The 18768-nt window shown below is 29.3% G+C and overlaps 1 protein-coding gene across 3 annotated transcripts in view; it reads left to right on the top strand.

The window, feature by feature from the left end:
* The window catches only part of LOC143197123 (uncharacterized), an 88329-nt gene that overhangs the window by 52501 nt on the left and 17060 nt on the right, over positions 1-18768 (top strand). For all 3 annotated transcript variants that reach the window (XM_076405311.1, XM_076405313.1, XM_076405312.1), the window contains exon 3: positions 15708-15922. In XM_076405311.1, the coding sequence (XP_076261426.1) occupies positions 15708-15922 (215 nt within the window). The remainder of the gene's footprint in view (positions 1-15707; positions 15923-18768) is intronic.

The following is an 18768-nucleotide window of genomic DNA, read 5'->3' as shown; positions in this document are numbered from 1 at the left end:
GTTGGACAATGGAACCTATCATAAAATAGTAATTCTAAATTATCTTAATAATTAACAGGTCGTTGATTAATTGAAATAGATTTGTAAATAATTTGAAATAAAATTTTAAAAATAATTAATTAAATAATTTATATCCCATTTTATCACCATGGATAAGAGTGGGGTCTACCACCATTACCCCAAATCAAAACAAGAGGCTAGAGTTTATATACAGAAATCGAAGACTGTAATAACACATCAGTTGTCTAATTTTTAATAAACCTTTAAAATTGGTACTTACTTTGGTACAAAGTCTATCAAAAATACAAGTACTTTCTAAAATATTTTTAAAAAGTATATATTTCTTAGGCTAATATTTGACTATTTTTATTTTTTCTTTAAAATATCGATATTTTTTTTTCGGTAGCCATCACTTCTATATCATATCAAAAAGGAATGACATAAATTAGATGAATTTGTATATACATTTCAAAACTTATTTTAAACGAAGGAAAACTTATTTTTCTTATCAAACTTTGATAGCATGTAACCAAATTAAATAATTTCATATTCAACAATTGCTATAGTGATATTATATGATTGATAATTTATTTCACAAAATATAACCAGAAAATACAGAATCCGCCATGATAAGTTGAACACCATTCAGAGCGAATTACGTCAGTGTTCAGTCAGGAATGCCATAATATATATCGTGCTGTGCGATCTTCTACAATTTATGGGTTTTTTGATCGGGTGATCGCTTCATCTGCGTTTATATAGCAGTACACATCATTTCTACACTTTAGAATTCATAATTAATGATAAAAATAAATAATTTTGATACTTTACTGTCCAGCATTGTTGGGAATTAATAGAATTATATTTATTGGTACATCAACAGTTTGGTTTTAGGTGAATTCAATACGCCCTGATTTACTCCTTTACCTTTTACTTTTATTCTCCATGTTTGGATTCTCCATCATACAAAATAAAGTCTGCGTGTCATCGTACTATGTTTCAACTGAAGTGATACAACGCAATATTCCTCTAGAACCAATAACGAGTGCAATTCAACGTGTTTGTGTGAAGTACTTCGAAAGAGAGTCAGTACATCCCAATGTATTCGCTAATCAGCTAAATATGCGAAGTGGCAGTGAAGTGCGTAGACTAAAACGTCTAACACACTAATTTTCTACTACTAAATAGTTACATTATGAAATAGAAATACATTAGAACGTTATAGGATTGATTTTCGAAACTAGTCACCATCCTAATTAACATAGTCCTGAAAATCCCGCTTTGAACGGAGCTTTCTCATGGTCAAATGCTCATGCCACCACATGCCCAATGTCAAAATGCTCAAACCAACACATTCTTTGATATCTTTACGATGTTAGCTAACTCACACAACTTCACTATTCGATCAGTCAAAACGATTTTGTGGATTTTTTTTATATTTTATGATGTTACCACCTCATTTGGACGTCCACTCTACCACGTTTGAAGTCAGCAAACCAACATTTTATTGTTAGTTTTGATGGAGCGGAGTCCTTACAACACTTTTCAAGTCATTGCTTCGCTTGAACGGTACTTTTACAAATATTTTCCCATTTTTCACGAAATTATATTTGATCCATTGTTTGGAAAATAACAAAAGTAGTGTCACTCTTAATACGATAACTCACAAACATATGAGTAGAATATCATGAAATTTTAACAGCTTTCTTTTGAAGGTTAGTACTAACTGAAAAAGTGGTGAATATAATAAAACTAGCGCCATCTATGTATTAGGTCTGGGACTTTTCAGGCCGTGTGTTATATTATTTGTCTTTTTTAGTAATAGTTTTCAATTATATATATTTTCTTGATGCAATAGAAACTATTTTAAGAAATGTACATTGAAATAAACATACTGCTATATTTACCAATCATTAGTGAGTAAACAGAACCCATACAATTAAAATAACCAGACAATTTATATATTATTCGACTTCACTATGGCCTAATTGCTCTTTAGTTAACATACAAAACCCGAACAATTACAATTATAATTGAAAGTCATGAAACAACTTTACATTCATGATTATAAACAGAAATTATTTTGCTCGTATACTTTCTAACAGTATCCCACCCACGCTACTTGGACGTTGATATAGGTGTATATCGTATCTTTTTTCCTTCTGAATCCGTTCGCCCACGCTTGCATTTTTCAATGATTGGCGTCAAAATCGCTTCGAATTCCTGAAGACTACATTGGGCGTTCAGATACGGTACGCTGTGTCAATGAAAAATATGAACTAATTAAACGAAAGAAAAGAGTAGTAAAGGTGCATAGTAATATTTTGAATGTTAATTATCAATTAATATATGTTTAATTACAACTAAACCTATTAAGTTGTATCTTGCACCACAAGAAAAATCTTATCTTTGACAGTGGATATATCAGGTCGTTCAATAAGTAGGCATAGCAGCATCGTAAACAATAAGACCCCATTTCAAATATTTATGGAAATTGGAAAGTCCCCGGTCTACCATAGTAAAACACATTTTTTTGGCAAAATAAATTTTTTTATTCAACATAATTCCCATCAAGGGTGATCTTTTCGATACCATTTTTGAAGTATGATTAGCCCTTTGTTTCAATATAGGCGTCAGTTTCGGCCATCACCTCTTCATTCGACCAACATTTCTTCTCAGCGAGCATTCTTTTGAGATCTGAGGACAGAAAATAGTCACTGAGGCCAGATCTGGGGAATACGGTGGATGAGGAAGCAATTCAAAGCCCAATTTATGGATTTTTGCCATCGTTTTCACTGACTTGTGACATGATGCATTTTCTCGGTGAAGCAGCACTTTTTTTTTCTTCAAATGCGGCCGTTTTTCGGCGATTTCGACCTTCAAACGGTCCAATAACGTTATGTAATAATCGCTGTTGATGGTCCTTCCGTTTTCAAGGTACTCAATGAAAATTATTCCATGCGCATCCCAAAATAAAAACGCAATAAACTTGCCAGCCGACTGTTGCGTTTTCCCACGCTTTGGAATGGGTTCATCGTGTGCCGTCCACTGGGATGACTATCGATTGGACTTCGGATTGAAATGATGGAGCCATGTTTCATCCATTGTCACATATTGACGCAAAAACTCGGGTTTATTATTATTTTCCTTCTCGATTTGATTGTTCGCATACTCTGTGAAGTTATAGTTTTTATAATTTGTTTCCAATAACTTATAGGAGACCTGTTGCTCCATCGATTCACATAGCATAAGAAATAATTGCTAGAATCAGTAAATAAAAGTTCAAAACCTAGTTTGTTCATCTTATAGAGCATATTATACCGACATGTTATATGTTCTGGATGTTGGTTGTAGGTGACATAATAAATAATACACCATTGCAAGAATAATGTTAATTATTTATTTGGAAAACTAATACATGCACAATTCCGTTGTAGAGTTTCCCGAAATAATATCCGCTAAATGTTTATTTTGTAACATTGTTGGTATGAAGACTGTTTCATACTATATTAATATATATATATATATATATATATATATATATATATATATATATATATATATATTAATATAAATAAATAAATGAATGGTAAAACCTGTACGGAGGTACGATATCCAACTCTTGATTCACATATAGAGTCCAATGTAATTCTCCATGATCCATAAAAACGTCAAAATAATATTGTCAGGTAATGTGGAACATGTCATTCAATTATTGAGCATTAGGAAAATATTTTAAAAAACAGGATTAGAAGAAAAATATATTGAAGTTGTTAGCTTCAGTCTGTCTTTGATCTTGTTTTTTTAATTAGATGATAATTGTCTTGTTAATGATAGCATGAACGCAAGAACGAGGCTCTAAATATTAACTATTTTTTAACCAAGAGTAACCATTTTTTGAACAATAGCAAAATGAATAATCTCAATATTTGAGTTCTACGTAATGTAATGTCTAAAGTGCTATCTTTAACATCATCCAGATATTGGTGAATTATTGGAAAAATATCGTATATACAACCAAAATTAACTTCAAATAAAGTAACATTTAGTATATGAAACCGCAAGTATGAAAAACTTGAAATTTAATTAATTCAATAATTGCTATTTTATAATTTTAAATGTAGAGTTCATACTGTAAATTTTAACAGTTTCTAGTAGATAGATTGGTCAAGACATTGCAAGAACTAGCTTCTTCCTGTAGAAAATATTTTTAATCTAATGAAAGCGTTGAACATGGTGGAGTTGCTCGCGATAAGCACATTAAATTCTATGCTTTGACAAGATCAACCGATAAACTGCCTAACAAGCTTACAAAATTCTATTTAAATCATTCTATTTCCTGCTAATCCTGACGATTTTTTGTCGGTATTTGGCCCGATAAAAAAACCGTTATGGAAACGTCTGGCATTAATCCGAATTAATCTAATTCCATTGATTAGTGAATATATATAATGGAACAAACAACAAACTAAATCAGAAAAAAAAAAAACGTAACAACTATATAAAGAGTGTCCCAAAATGTATGCAAAATTCCTCGGCCTGGTAGCTAATTATTAAGAGTTAGTGAAAATAAAGCATTATAAAAAAGAACAATGAATTTTTCAATATTGCGATTCATTTCAAGTGATGACGCTATTTTGATCTTGATGGCTTCATATGTTTGCCAAATAACATATACCCCACAAAAATATACCTATATAATTGTTTGGGTGATTAAACTTGGCTCCTTAGATCATGTGATTTAACGTCTCTTGATTTCTTTTTATGAGGTTATTTCAAGTCAAAGATCTATGTCAACAAGCCCACAAACACAACCATGTATTGAAGAAGGAGATTCAATGCTGCACCTACGAAATTCAGTCACATTTATGCAAAATGGCCATGGAATGTGTAGTGATGTGCCAGCAATTTGTTGCATGATATGCTGTTTCATATATAACGTGTTTCTTATATATCGTATAACAAAATCAAGGAATTCAAAAATATTTACAAAACTTAACGCCAACTGATACAACGGAATATTCTCTCTGAAAAGTAACAAAAAAGATTAAAAAACCTCAACAACATAATCCACCGATTAAAACTGGCAACAATACCTGGGCTAGGAATGATAAAGATAAAGCGGAAGTTTTCTCTAAACACTTAATAAAAGTATTTAATCCGTACCCGTCTGAGATATTCGTAACAGAAGAAAATAACATAATTAACTTTCTTAACATTCCGTTTTAAATGGATTTACCACATGAGAAATTTACTGTCAGAGAAGTAAAACAAACAATAGTTAAAGAAATCAATGCTAAAAAAGCCCCTGGTTTTGATTTAATTACTGGAAGAATCCTAAAAGAGCTCTCAGAAAAGTGCATGAAATTAATAACGTTTATATTTAATGCCATGTTAAGACTAAATTACTTTCCTAGCACTTGGAAAGTGACTAAAATCATCATGATTCTTAAACCAGGGAAAAAATCAGAAGACGTCTCCTCTTATTGTCCTATAAGCCTCTGACACGTGATCTCAAAAATTGTTGAAAACTATACATTAAAAGACTCAAAATAATTATAGAAGAGAGACATATTATTCCAGTTGGCTTCCGTAATAAACATGGAACAACAGAACAAATACATAGATTAGTCAACAAAATTAATCAAAACCTAAATTATTACAAAAAAAAATTATTACTCGGCTGCATTTCTCGATATATCTCAAGCTTTTGCCCCACACGCACATTCAACTACTCAAATCATACCTCACAGACAGACATTTTACTGTGAAACAGGGTGACGAATACAGTGATCTCCATTATATTCAGGTGTTCCGCAGGGCAGTGTTCTTGGTCCACTGTTATATCTATTGTATTCAGCTGACCTACCGACCTCAAAAACACTACTGTTGCAACATATGCTGATGATACAGTGGTTTTATGATTACACAAGAAACCTCCAACTGCATCTTAACAAAGTCGAATTGTGGTTGAAAACATGGCGTATCACAGCAAATGAGACGAAATCTACCCATGTAACATTCACCCTTTGTAGAAAAACTTACCACTCAGTAAAAATAAGTAATTATAAACTCCCGCAAGCAGAAAACGTTAAAAATATGGGAATGCATTTTGATCGACGTTTAACATGGAAAAAACATATAGTGACAAAACGCAAGGAGCTTAGGCTTAAACTAAATCAAATGTATTGGATGATAGGGCGTAAGTCTAAATTATCCTTAGATAATAAGGTTTTGCTATATAAGTCAATACTTAGGCCCATTTGGGCCTATGGTATTGAACTGTAGGGTACTACTAGCAAATCTAACATAGATATGCTCCAGAGGTTCCAGAATAAAGTGTTGCGAGTCATCGTCGATGCCCCGTCCTGATATTACGTCTCCAACAAACTAATTCAGCGCGATATCCCCTTAGAACCCATAACGAGAGTGATTCGAAATGTTAATGTAAAGTACTCTGAAAGATTGTTAGTGCATCCCAATACACTCGCCAAACAGTTAAATTTGCGCGAAGACAGCGAAGTGCGTAGGTTCAAACGTAAACTACCATACGAACTGATTAGCAGACACATAGAGTGATAGAGATAGAGATAACAATCTTTAGAATAAGTTAGAATAGTATCCAGAATAAGATTGCGATTATAAGTTTGTAAAGTAGATCACTTACTGAAACTATCTTCTACATATCAGTATAGTTATATTGTAAAACGGAAGTCATGTCCAAGAGATTAATAAAAATATTTCGTATAAAACGTAAATTTTATATTTCAATTAAAAAATGCAATTAAAAGTAATTGTGTTTTCTGTTCAATTCAACTTCTACGTAAACTTTGAAACACCATATATTATTATATTAAGAAACACCCTATTTTATAACTATATTTACGCCAAAACTATCGTAATGTGTGATTTTGCAAATAGTTCAAACAACCTATTCTTATTGTATCCTAATTAAATACTTCCTTATTATATATCGAAAATACAATCAAATAGAACACTATTAAGTGGAAATTAAACTTTTCCATTTTCACTCAAGAAAAAGTGTTGCTGCACGTTAGCCTGTTGTCTTGTTGAATATGTTAAAATGCCCGTAAAAACTAACATGAGAAGACGTATTACAGACCGTAACCGGAAAATAGTGTATTCTTAGATAAACTATCAGGATATATAATGTTACTGTGAAGTGTAATATATAATATCAGGATAAAATAATGTTACTGTGAAGAGGTAGGACAATAAAGTTTTCAATTTAGAAAAAAAATCATATTCAATTATAACTAAAGATAGATATCTTCTAATAGAAGATGAGATACATATTTACGTTCAGTAAGTACTGTTCAATCATTATTTTACTTTAATTATCAGCCTAGTATTATAATATAATGAATTGTAAGAAGATAATGCTTAGCAAATAAGCAAATAATTAAAAATAAATTACTTTAATTAATATTTGAGGGATTATTTATATTAAACACTCATTAACATCAAGTAATTTTCAACAAATTATTATTTAAAACGTATTTTACGAGTTATATGAATTAAGGACTAACCCAACAACTAATGTTTTGTCTAATTATTGAAGTAAATTAGCCAAATACTTTTTTAACAAGCGATTCCAATTCCATCTGGGTAATTATCTTTCAGTCTGCCTAATATTATAAAAAATTAAGAAATAGTTCGGTTCAAAAAATAGTTTTAGATACAGGTTTAGATTATCGAATGGTTTTCAATATGACAGAATAATAATTAATGAGAATCACTGTAATATAGGTGAAAGAAACTAAATAATCCAATTATCAGAACAGGAAAATATTTTTTACGACTTATCTTATCTAAAGGAAATCTTAAAATATAAATCAATGTTAGTACATATTGTTATTAAAATAACTGTACCATCATCTAAAAGGTGTCGAGGTTAGATACGAAGGCTGCGTGATAACTACTGGACCTCAATAGTATAGAATCAACTCCATAGAGCTGGCCTACTGTCGTTCTAATCCACGTGACGTCAATATTTCTGGCGCTATTTAGATGACTTAAACCATTTTCATTAAAATCCATTGTTAAATAACAAAGATGCATAATTTCATTATTTCTTTTATTGTTTGACACAAATCTGAAGCAAAATTGATTATCAAGCATTCTACCACTGCTTGATAGTCAAATTATTTTCAATATAAAATCACAAAAACTGTTTTATTTAAGTGGCTGTCGTTCATTAATTAAAGCACACATCAGTTCAATAATTCTTGTGAAACCCTATATTTACAAACATACCTACTATTTAAAATATATTAGTACATTACCATACAACATCCATCAACTATTTTATTCATCAAAATATGTTTTAAAAAATTTATAGCATAAGCCCACATTATTGGTTGTTTTTAGAGTTCTACCAAAAGTATTATACCAATCATAAAAATGTAATAAATATTAATTATTAAGTTCTTTTAACAGTTATTTTAGTACTATTATATTAATAAAAAATAATTATTATAAAAAAGTGTTTAACATAATGTTTTTAACATATGTTTATATACTAGTTATTCATAATTGAATATGTTAATAAGTTTAAAAGTGACTATGAAAACGTTACTTTTTGAATTAACATATATTTCACATATTTTTTTATAAGATGAAGTTTTGATGTCTAAAATATAATCCATAAAGTTTTTAGCAAGTTAAAGAATTTTGAAACTGTATAAATGAAATGCCTTGAAATGTGAATTTATATATAAAATTTTAAAAAATAAATAAACATTCAGTTTCTTAGTTAGATCAAAATTTGTTTTGAACTTATTTTCCCATTGTTGTACTTCCATTACCCCTTTTTCGTTTAAATAAATCACTTTTATTTTGTTTCTTTAATTGAATATTCGCAATTTGTCCATTTTAACGTCCAGATCAATCAGAACAAATGCATTTTTTTTATCAGAAAGAAAATATTAATTATACTTCCAATTAAATTCAATGTCCTAAACCGTTATCTTGTAAAATACACTCGTACGTGATCACTTTTGTTACACTTTTGTACTACTGTTTACTGCCCTGACGATCAAAATATCCTTGTTATGGAAAATGTTGGTTTGTTGAAAAAATATTATCGTTTTTGATACATTTTCTGTATTCGGAAAATATAGATATATCTTTATCGATATTAGAAATATATCGATATTTTTTCAACAAGCCTTGGATGGAAATTACATTTTATTTTATGCCACTTTTGATAATTTCTGTTCTTTTTTTGTTTTATATCGTTTTATTTATATATATAGACAATTACACACCACTTATATATTTTAATATACATAATTAATACACAAAATATTTATATATTTTTTTTATTAATCTCTTAGAATGTCAACAATCGTGGACAATAAGTATTATTATATGATTTCCGTTATAAAATATAAGCATCCTGACATGTAGATCACTTCAGTAAGTGATCTGCTGTATAACTTGTAATCTAAATCTTATTCTAGATACTATTCTAACTTATTTTATAGTATATACTAACTTATTCTAAAGACTATTCTAACTTATTTTAGAGATTATTACATCTCACTCTATGTGTCTATTAATCAGTTCGTATGGTAATTTCTGTTTGAGCCTACGCACGTAACTGTCATGGCGCATATTTAACTGTTTGGGGAGTGTATTTGGATGCACTAATAGTTTTTCAGAGTACTTCGGACTAACACTTCGAATTACACTCGTTATAGGTTCTAAGAGGATATCGCGCTGAATCAGTTTCTTGGATACGTAATATGAGGCATCGACGATGCCTCTTAACACTTTTTTGGGGACAAAATATATTATTTTTTATGTTTTTGCGCACATACTTTACTAATGAGTGTTTTGGGACAAATGTAAATTTTAGAATAAAAGCTTTCAGAAGTAATATATTATTAAGGAATAGTAAATACGTGGGAATATTATAGAGTGATTTTATTTATCAACATAGCTTAATTGAAAAAATACTTCAAAGTTTCACATATTATTTTGTTAGTAACAACATCTATAAAGCGATTAGTAAACCAAAAGAATACGTCTGAATTATCTAAGGGTCATCATTGAGAATCTTTCTATATTCATCTTTTTATATATTTTAATGTATGTAAAATCTGGCAGTTACATCATCGTTTTTTATGCCTAAATCTTCTGATACCCAGGTTCTGTATATAATATACAAAACTGGTTACTAATACTTTACATAACATTAACAACTGCAACTTAATACTATCGTACTTTACTTCCTATAAATGTAGGTTTATTTCATATTAAAACATTCTTTAAAATCAAAGAATTTATTTTATTTTTAACCGACTTCGAAAAAGAAGGAAGTTCTATGTTCGACTCTATATATTTTTTTAATGCATGTTCGCCGATTTCTCCGTCCTTTGTGCGCCGATTTTCAAAATTCTATTTTTATTCGAAAGAGTGCAGTTCCGAGGTGGTCCCGTTGGAACCAAATCAGGATCTGTTGGGGGGAAATCGAGGAAAGCGCTCAATTTATATATTCATATTTTTTATCTAAAATAGTTATATATTTGGGTATAATGTTATTGCTGAGCTGATGTGAAATCGGAAGTTGTTTAGTGTAAAAGCTATTTAATTTGCTTTTTAAGAACTAATTAAAAGTATATAAAACCTCGTAGAAATATTATAGACAGCTGCTTCTATGGTGTAAAGGCGTTTTTTACGTTTTTTAGGCGTAACTTTTTGTTGTTGTTTAGTTGGAACATTTGCCAAATCACCTAGGTTAGGTAACGGACCCTAGCTCCTTATAGTAACTAGTAGCTCCTTATTTTAAATCATAGTTTATTTCTATTTTTCGTTATACGGGCTGTACCTTTACTTGCCCTACCCATTGTAATATTAAATTAAATAACTGCATAATTTATTAAGTAAATATCTAAAACTAAAAAGAGAAAAATAAAATATTTTTAACAAAAAAAAGTCGGTTCAAGACTTCAACAAATACATATATTTGTATATGTCATAAAATTATATTATTATTTTTGTTTTTTTTTGGGATCGGCACCGACTTCAAAATATAATATATAATTATATTAAATTGTTGTTTGGCGAAAGCAATGAAAGCAAATTTTTGAATAAAAAATCCGAAAAAAAAAACAAAAAATAATCAAATTTAAATTTTTAACACAAAAAAACATTTTAAAATAAAATATGTACATACAAGTCGGTACATTCAATTTTGTTGTTAAAAATATTTTATATCCTATTAATTTTCTTATATTCGAAAATGAATTCTACATAAAATAGAAAATGTTGAAAATGTAAAGAGAAATATTTTTTTTTTATTTAATATTCTGCACCTAACAACAGTAATATATTTCTTTACATTAACTGATAAGTTTCAATAACATTAATATCTAAATTAACTCTGGTCTCAATACATTTAAAGATTTAATAGCATTTCCTTTTAATTGAATTAATTATATAATACAAACAATTCTAAAAGGAAATCCATAACATTGCTGACGTTGTGACGCTGAAAATAAATATTTAAATTTCGGAATTAATTATTTGTAACGAGTGTATATAGAAAAACTATTTAGCCTGTGTTTTAACAGCTTAATTAAATGTTGTTTCTAATTATCTTATTTAATCAAGGAATACCCAAATTAAACAATAAATCAAGTTTATATTTTACAAAAAAAAACACCCAAAAATCTTAATTGTTTTTTTTTCTGATTTTTTATTCAAAGCTTTGCTTTCATTGCTTTCGCCAATATCATTTTATTGTTTAATAGTTAAATTAACAAATTATCAAAAACAGTATTTGTTAATTAATTAATTAAGAAATAACTTTAAAAACATATATCAAAAAACAAATAGTAGCAGATTTATTTCCTTTACCAAGAAAAAGAAACATGATACTTCTATATTCTTGTAAAAGCTAGTCATACTATATTTAAAGCAAACAGCATGTAAAGGTGAAAAATAACTTCGTTTTTCATCACCTCACGTACATTAAATCCAAATTAGTTTTTCTTTGGAATTTATTTTTTGTCAAAAATACAAAGAATACAATACAAAGCTTTTTCCACTCCTTTCTGTTGGCAGCCTTAGTTGTCTACGCTTTACCTGAACACTGAAAATTCTTGAAAGATATTTGAATTCTGTATAGAAATAATTGTATGTTCAAGAGAAAAAAACAGATACAAATACATATTACAGTGAACACTTCGGAGAACTTAAATTTACCTGTAAAATTAGGTAGAATTAGTTTTCCCAATTGCTCGGAAGTGGGAATGGAGATATTCCTAAAACAAAAAGGTAATAATCCTTGAAGAAATGGATCGTTATTATGTTATATTTTAAATATAGGAAATACATATTATAATTTTTATATTAACAATAATTATCAAGAAACTTGTTCAACTATTATTTAAAAACAGTCAGTCAGTGTGATAATAATTGTTATATAAATATCAATTTTCATTTGAGTAATTGAATGTTTGGTTTAAGAAATCATTGTTTGGAAGCCAGTTTGAAATAATAGAATTAACAATAATGAAAAATGCATTTATATATATTTTTCTGTATAAATCTTATAGCACAATAATGGAGAAATTCAAGCAATGCAATTTCATTTAAGGTTAATCCTGTTTGTCAAAAGATAAATTCAGCTGCGAATAAAAAAATGGCATAAGCGAAAATTTAAATCTGAAATATTTTAACCCATTTAGATCTACATAAACATTTTCCTCAAATTCATAATATAAATATTAAGGAGTCTAATTTGAATTTTAAGATTATTGACAATTAGATTATAATTAGAGAACACAGAAAAAAAAATATTCAAGAAATGATTGCAATATATAGTGTATCATTGTATAAGAAGAAATTGTAAAGTTTTTTAAGATTTTTCTATTGAAATATTGATATTAATTTTAAATGCATCTCAGGTTTCCTAAATAAATGCACAAAGCAGCAACCAAATGTTGGAGGTAGTAAATATATCTATAGTCTATTGTGTTTTTAATTATAGTTTTAAGTCATTCGATAATATATGTATTAGATGTACTATAATGTTAAAATATATTATATTTGGTAACATTTATGTTCAATTATTTTATTTAGATTAGAATTTTTTGGATGTCAAAGCCAAACTGAATTAAAATTGAAAGTTGATGCGGCAACATTGTAATGTTTCGACGTCACAAATATCTACGACGCATTACTAAAAAAACTTTGAATAGACTATATGTAATTTTGTACATCTAAAGTAAAAATGAGTGTGCAAAGTTGAAAAGTGAAATAAATAGTAAAAATATAATTAATCTTCATTTAAAATTATAGCAAAGAAGTGATTCCTTTGTCAAAAAGGCTAACTTATTGATTATTTTGTATAATGTAGTTTAGCTTTGGGATACGTTGTATTAATATTTCTTATTTTAACTATTAAGTTATATGTTTGAAACAATAGAGGAAAATTAAAGAAACTAACCAGGAATTTCAACTGATGAAACACGTGACCAATAGAATCAATAATCTGATAATTATTTCAAATTTACATAAATTTTAAGTTGTCTATTATAATGCAATAAAACATGTAGTATAATAATGTGTTTTAACACATATTATTCTTTCAAAATTTTATCAATTCATCTTTAGTTTTATTGATGTTGTTGAAAAATAATACTAAAAAGTATGTTTATATAGAATAATAATACCGAATTAAATAATATTAATAAGTATTAGTACTTGCGATAATACTCCAATATGTATTGTATAAACGCTACCTTCGCTATTTTTCTAAAGAACTTCGTTTAATTATGTCTTGATACTGTCAATGGTTGTTTCATTATTCACGCTCTCAATATTTGACTATGTTTGTTAGAGAAACTATTAGCTTTTAGATAGTGTTAATGTTTTTATTATATAAGAAGTTATTATATGAAACATATTCATCATTCGAAGTAACACAGAGGTAACATAATAATTAACTTCAATCGAAGTTCTGTGGAATTTCGAATTAATAAATAGTCTTGACATTAGCAAGAAAGCAATTATCAATAACCCTGTTAAACTCACAAAATTTATTTATATTTAAATCTTCAGTGTTATCAGTTAATCTTTAATATATATATCTTGACACAATTATTGAAATGATTTGTTTCATAAGCAGTTATAATAATCAGTTTATAATAATCGAAATAAGTGAAAGGCCCATTTATATAAGAAATATTACTGAAAAAATATGTAATACACAATATATTTTCGGAAGAAAATTTAAAGTATCGCACGAAATGGCGTTCTGGACATTTAAAACTATTTCGGCTGGAGTTCCACAAGGTAGCGTCTTAGGACTTCTCCTGTATCTGGTCTACACTGCTGACATTCCAACAACAAATGAAACACTACTTGGAACCTTTGCTGACGACACAATTATTTTGGCAAAAGATATATCTCTGCCTAGGGCAATAGAAAAAGTGCAAGTGGCAGTCAACAAAATCTACAAATGGACGAAAGATTGGAAAATTCAACTTAAAAGCTCCAAATCTGTCCACGTTAATTTTGAATAGAGGCGATTCCTCAAGCAGAATCAGCTAAATACTTTGGAATCCATTTTGACGGTAGATTAAATTGGAAACATCACGTTAGACAAAAAGCAAAACACATTAGAACCAAAATAAAACAACTATACTGATTAGTCGAAAGATACTCTCAAATTGATCTAAAATCAAAGAGGTTGATCTATGATATAATTATAAAGCCAATTTCGACTTATGCGGTGTAAATATGGGGTTGCTGTATACAACGCTGTATATGGTATACAACGCTGTCAAAACAAGGTTCTTCGATTGATTACCAATGCCTATCGCTATGTAACCAACGAAGAACAGCACGATGACCTGGAAATAAAATGGATTTGCGAAGTTATCCAAGATTTCGCCTTGAAACACAAAAGAGGATTACTAAATCATACTAACGTTGAAGCAATACAGCTGCTGGACAGCGCGCAGGATGTCAGAAGATTGAAGCGAACCAAATCATACGAACTTATATAAGTGTATACATTTAGTGTAACCTATAGCTATAAGTTAATAATAAATAAATAATTATAATTTTATAAATGAGGAATACATATTGATGTATTTTCTCGCACTCGTCTTGCTTGTTAGTTAATCCAAGTACATTGGAAAAAAATTAATTAATTGTAAATTAAGATTGTACTAAGCGTATCTAATAAAGATGTTATTAAAAAAACAATATATTTCTTTACAAACGTTATCCACTAAAACTCTTTAAATAAGAATATTTTACAGGTTGAATATTTTTAGAAAATTCCATTTAACCAGGAAATACCTAGCATCGTCTCGAAACCAAAAAGTCAGCTTGAAACGATCAACTTTTATTGAGTTTAATATGGAAAATGTTTTAACCAAAATGATATCGCAAATTGAATAAATATGAGCTGACTATAAATGATGGCTGTTGACGGCACCAACGTAATTTTAGATACCGCAAACTAAACGTATAAATATTTTTAATTTAATTTATGTTAAAAGTACAATTAGAGCAAATAAATATTGTCATTATGTCATAAGCTATTTTTAAAACTAACATTAAGACAACCTTTGCATGTTTAACAGATAACTACCGCATACCACGAAATTTCCAGCTTTAAAATGACATTTCAGATTTATATGGTCGCCTTTTTTCTTTTTCAGGTTATCATTCTTGGTACGATGAATGTACCTGTTGTCCCTACGGGTATCACATTGACTTGGATTTCGTGCGGTATTGTGAGTCGATCAGCAAAGAGGATAAAAACCGTACGGGTTCGATTAAAAGAAGAAAGGATCGACGTAAACAAAGACAAAGTATGGAGATGCTTTTGGGATTAACCCCACCAGTTTTGGAGATTCTTGGTGAAGCTTATAAGGTACCTTTTCTTTATATTTAAACTAACGACCTGCCCCGGCTTCGCACGGGTGCAATGCTGATACTAAATTAAATACACTACAGAAAAAATATGAACGTTGTATATAAAAACATAGCGGCCCGCTCAGACTTTGCACGGGCATAAAATATATATGCCTATGTCACTCAATGAAAACATGATTAAAATCGATCCAGTATTTTTGGTTCATTCATTACTGCCTTGGCCTGCACGCATTAAATTTGGAGTAAAACAATTCCTCTTCCCCTATACTTACTATGAAGATTTCCTGCTATCTTTGGAATATCTAAATTCATACAATTTTTATTACATTACACATTTTTAAACGCAAATTTTAAATTTGTAATATCTCCGAAAATATTTGTTTAATTTACATGCTGTAAGGAACCATATTGATCTATATTAATTGCACACTGTATTTAAGGTACTTAATTCGATAAGGATTAATGCCGTATTGCTTAAAATAGCTTCGTAAATAAGCCATTTCCTCATGTAAAAAGTAAACAATAAAAATGGTTAATGTGGGTTATCCCTAAAAGATAAACATATACCATCGCGGACTTTTTTGTAGACCTTTTTATGGTGTACAATACTGTAGTACATTAATTTGATCTAACTCGTAGGGTTAGGCAGCGTTTTTGCTAATTTCTAAATAAGCCTAAAAAAATAGGTTAATTTACGACATCACGTTAGAAACCTCTAAAATTAGCAATGTTGCCTTAGTATATTATGCATGTATTATACATATAAACCTTCCTCTTGAATCACTCTATCTATTGAAAGCCGCATCAAAATCCGTTGCGTAGTTTTAAAGATTTAAGCGCACATAGGGATATAGGGACAGAAAAGGCGACTTTGTTTTATACTATGTAGTGATATCCTTATTAAAAAAATGAAAATGTGTCATCTGCTGAAAACATATTCGCTGCTCAATACGATGGTTGTTTAATAAGTTTTGTAGAATTGTGGATTATTATTAGCTCTACATTCCATGAAACTAGTTTTAAAGTGTAATAGCCGGAAGTCACAGTGAGCTAAATATGACGAATAGGATGCCTTCTTTTAGCGAAAAACAATCTTTTTCTAAAACCACGTTTGCCCATGCATTTTTAAATTCAACTCATCCAAAAAATTACAGTAATTACAGTAAAACATCGGTAAAAATCTGAGTCTCAATAAAACACTCTTTGGGACAATGTTTGGGTCTTAACATGAATCACAGTCGAAATGTTTACTATACTCCTTAGACACTTGTTTTGATTCGAAATCATGGCAAAGAATTGAATAATTAACCATTTGAATCAAAAACATTGGACTGTTTTATCAAATCTTCAGATTAGGGGTTTTGATTAGGAGAACAAATTCTATGAAATAAGAATTTTAAAAATTACCCTGGTCCTGAGTCAGCCTGATAATGATCAGACATTTTGAAAGGTAACAGTTATAAGAAAATCAACTTTAGTTGAAGACTATGCCACAAAGAGTTTTAAAACAAAATTTTAAAGGCTTATTTTGTATAATTAGGTATAGAAGAATCACAGCAAATTGCTTTTTCGTGTTTGGCACAAAAAGTTATCCAACAAAACTCAGCCTCTCTTTCTCATTGCCATTTTATCATGACAAGACATTCCTTTCTCCTATTGTCTCTGATTCTGTCGGTAGATCTGATTACTTACAAGACTACTTCAAGCAACTTTTTTATCACTCTTAAACCCAAGCCATCGTTTATACCATCTGAAATTTGTCTTGTCTGTCTGAGGGCCCTTGTCTGAATATAGCAAAAAGTTATAACAACATCCGCTAACTTCACACAATGCCCTAAGCTTGTACCCAAACCTCAATGATTTGCCTTTTATAAATTGTTTGACCCCATGATGATCAAACCATTTGACGATCATTTCATCAACAGCTAAATTAGATTCATATATGTCAAACTTTCATTGAATTGAATTGCATTGCTTGCATTGAATCTAACATTCTTTTGCCGATTATAGTAATGACTATAATAATACTGACTGACTATAAATTATAGTATAGACATGTTCCCAGCGTCATATTTATAGTACAGCTTATTTTGATGGGATATAACATGTTTCCAAAATATATTTTGTTTTTAGTTTTATTTATTACATATTTGATAAAGGTCTTTGTCATTCTTCGTTCTCCTCGTTTCGTTCTTCTTGTAAAAGTATATTGAAGTATTGATTTTTTCTACGATACGATATACAAATCGTAAAATAAACAGATCAGATCAAAAAAATATATTTTAATAGAAAAGTAATGTATAAATATAAATTTCACTAGAAACAAACAAAAACAACAGAACTAACTTGTAAAAAAATATTGAATATAGTGTTTATAAAAAGGATAGTGAGGATGAATGGTCTGACAGGCATCTTATCGAATACAATTCTTATTGAACAACTCATAAATAATGCATTAAATTATTAAATAAAATTTAAAAAAACATCTAATAAACCCGCGATAGTTCTGAGGGAAATGAATTAACATACATATTAGTCATATTTATCAATTATATATATATATATATATATATATATATATATATATATATATCTTAGTCTCCTTTTACCAACTATGGGTTTACCAGAACTGGGCCTAAAGTTTAACGTGGGCTCCGAACCACGGTCCTCAGCATTAACCCTACCGACTGGCGAGTGACCAACTTAGAAATCATCCCAGAATACATCCGGTCTTAGCCGGGTTACTGGCGTGACTGGGATCATTTTCCTTGTCGGATTTTGCACTCTTGCCTAAGGACAATCACAAATGTTAAACAATCACAAACATAAATTTAAAACCATGCC

This window comes from Rhynchophorus ferrugineus, unplaced genomic scaffold, assembly GCF_030347505.1.
Source record: "Rhynchophorus ferrugineus isolate W39M unplaced genomic scaffold, kcgeb_rfMv2 rfM5, whole genome shotgun sequence".
Taxonomy (NCBI): domain Eukaryota; kingdom Metazoa; phylum Arthropoda; class Insecta; order Coleoptera; family Curculionidae; genus Rhynchophorus; species Rhynchophorus ferrugineus.
The sequence above is the reverse complement of the archived record's forward strand: the minus strand, read 5'-3'. Positions and strand labels throughout refer to the sequence as shown.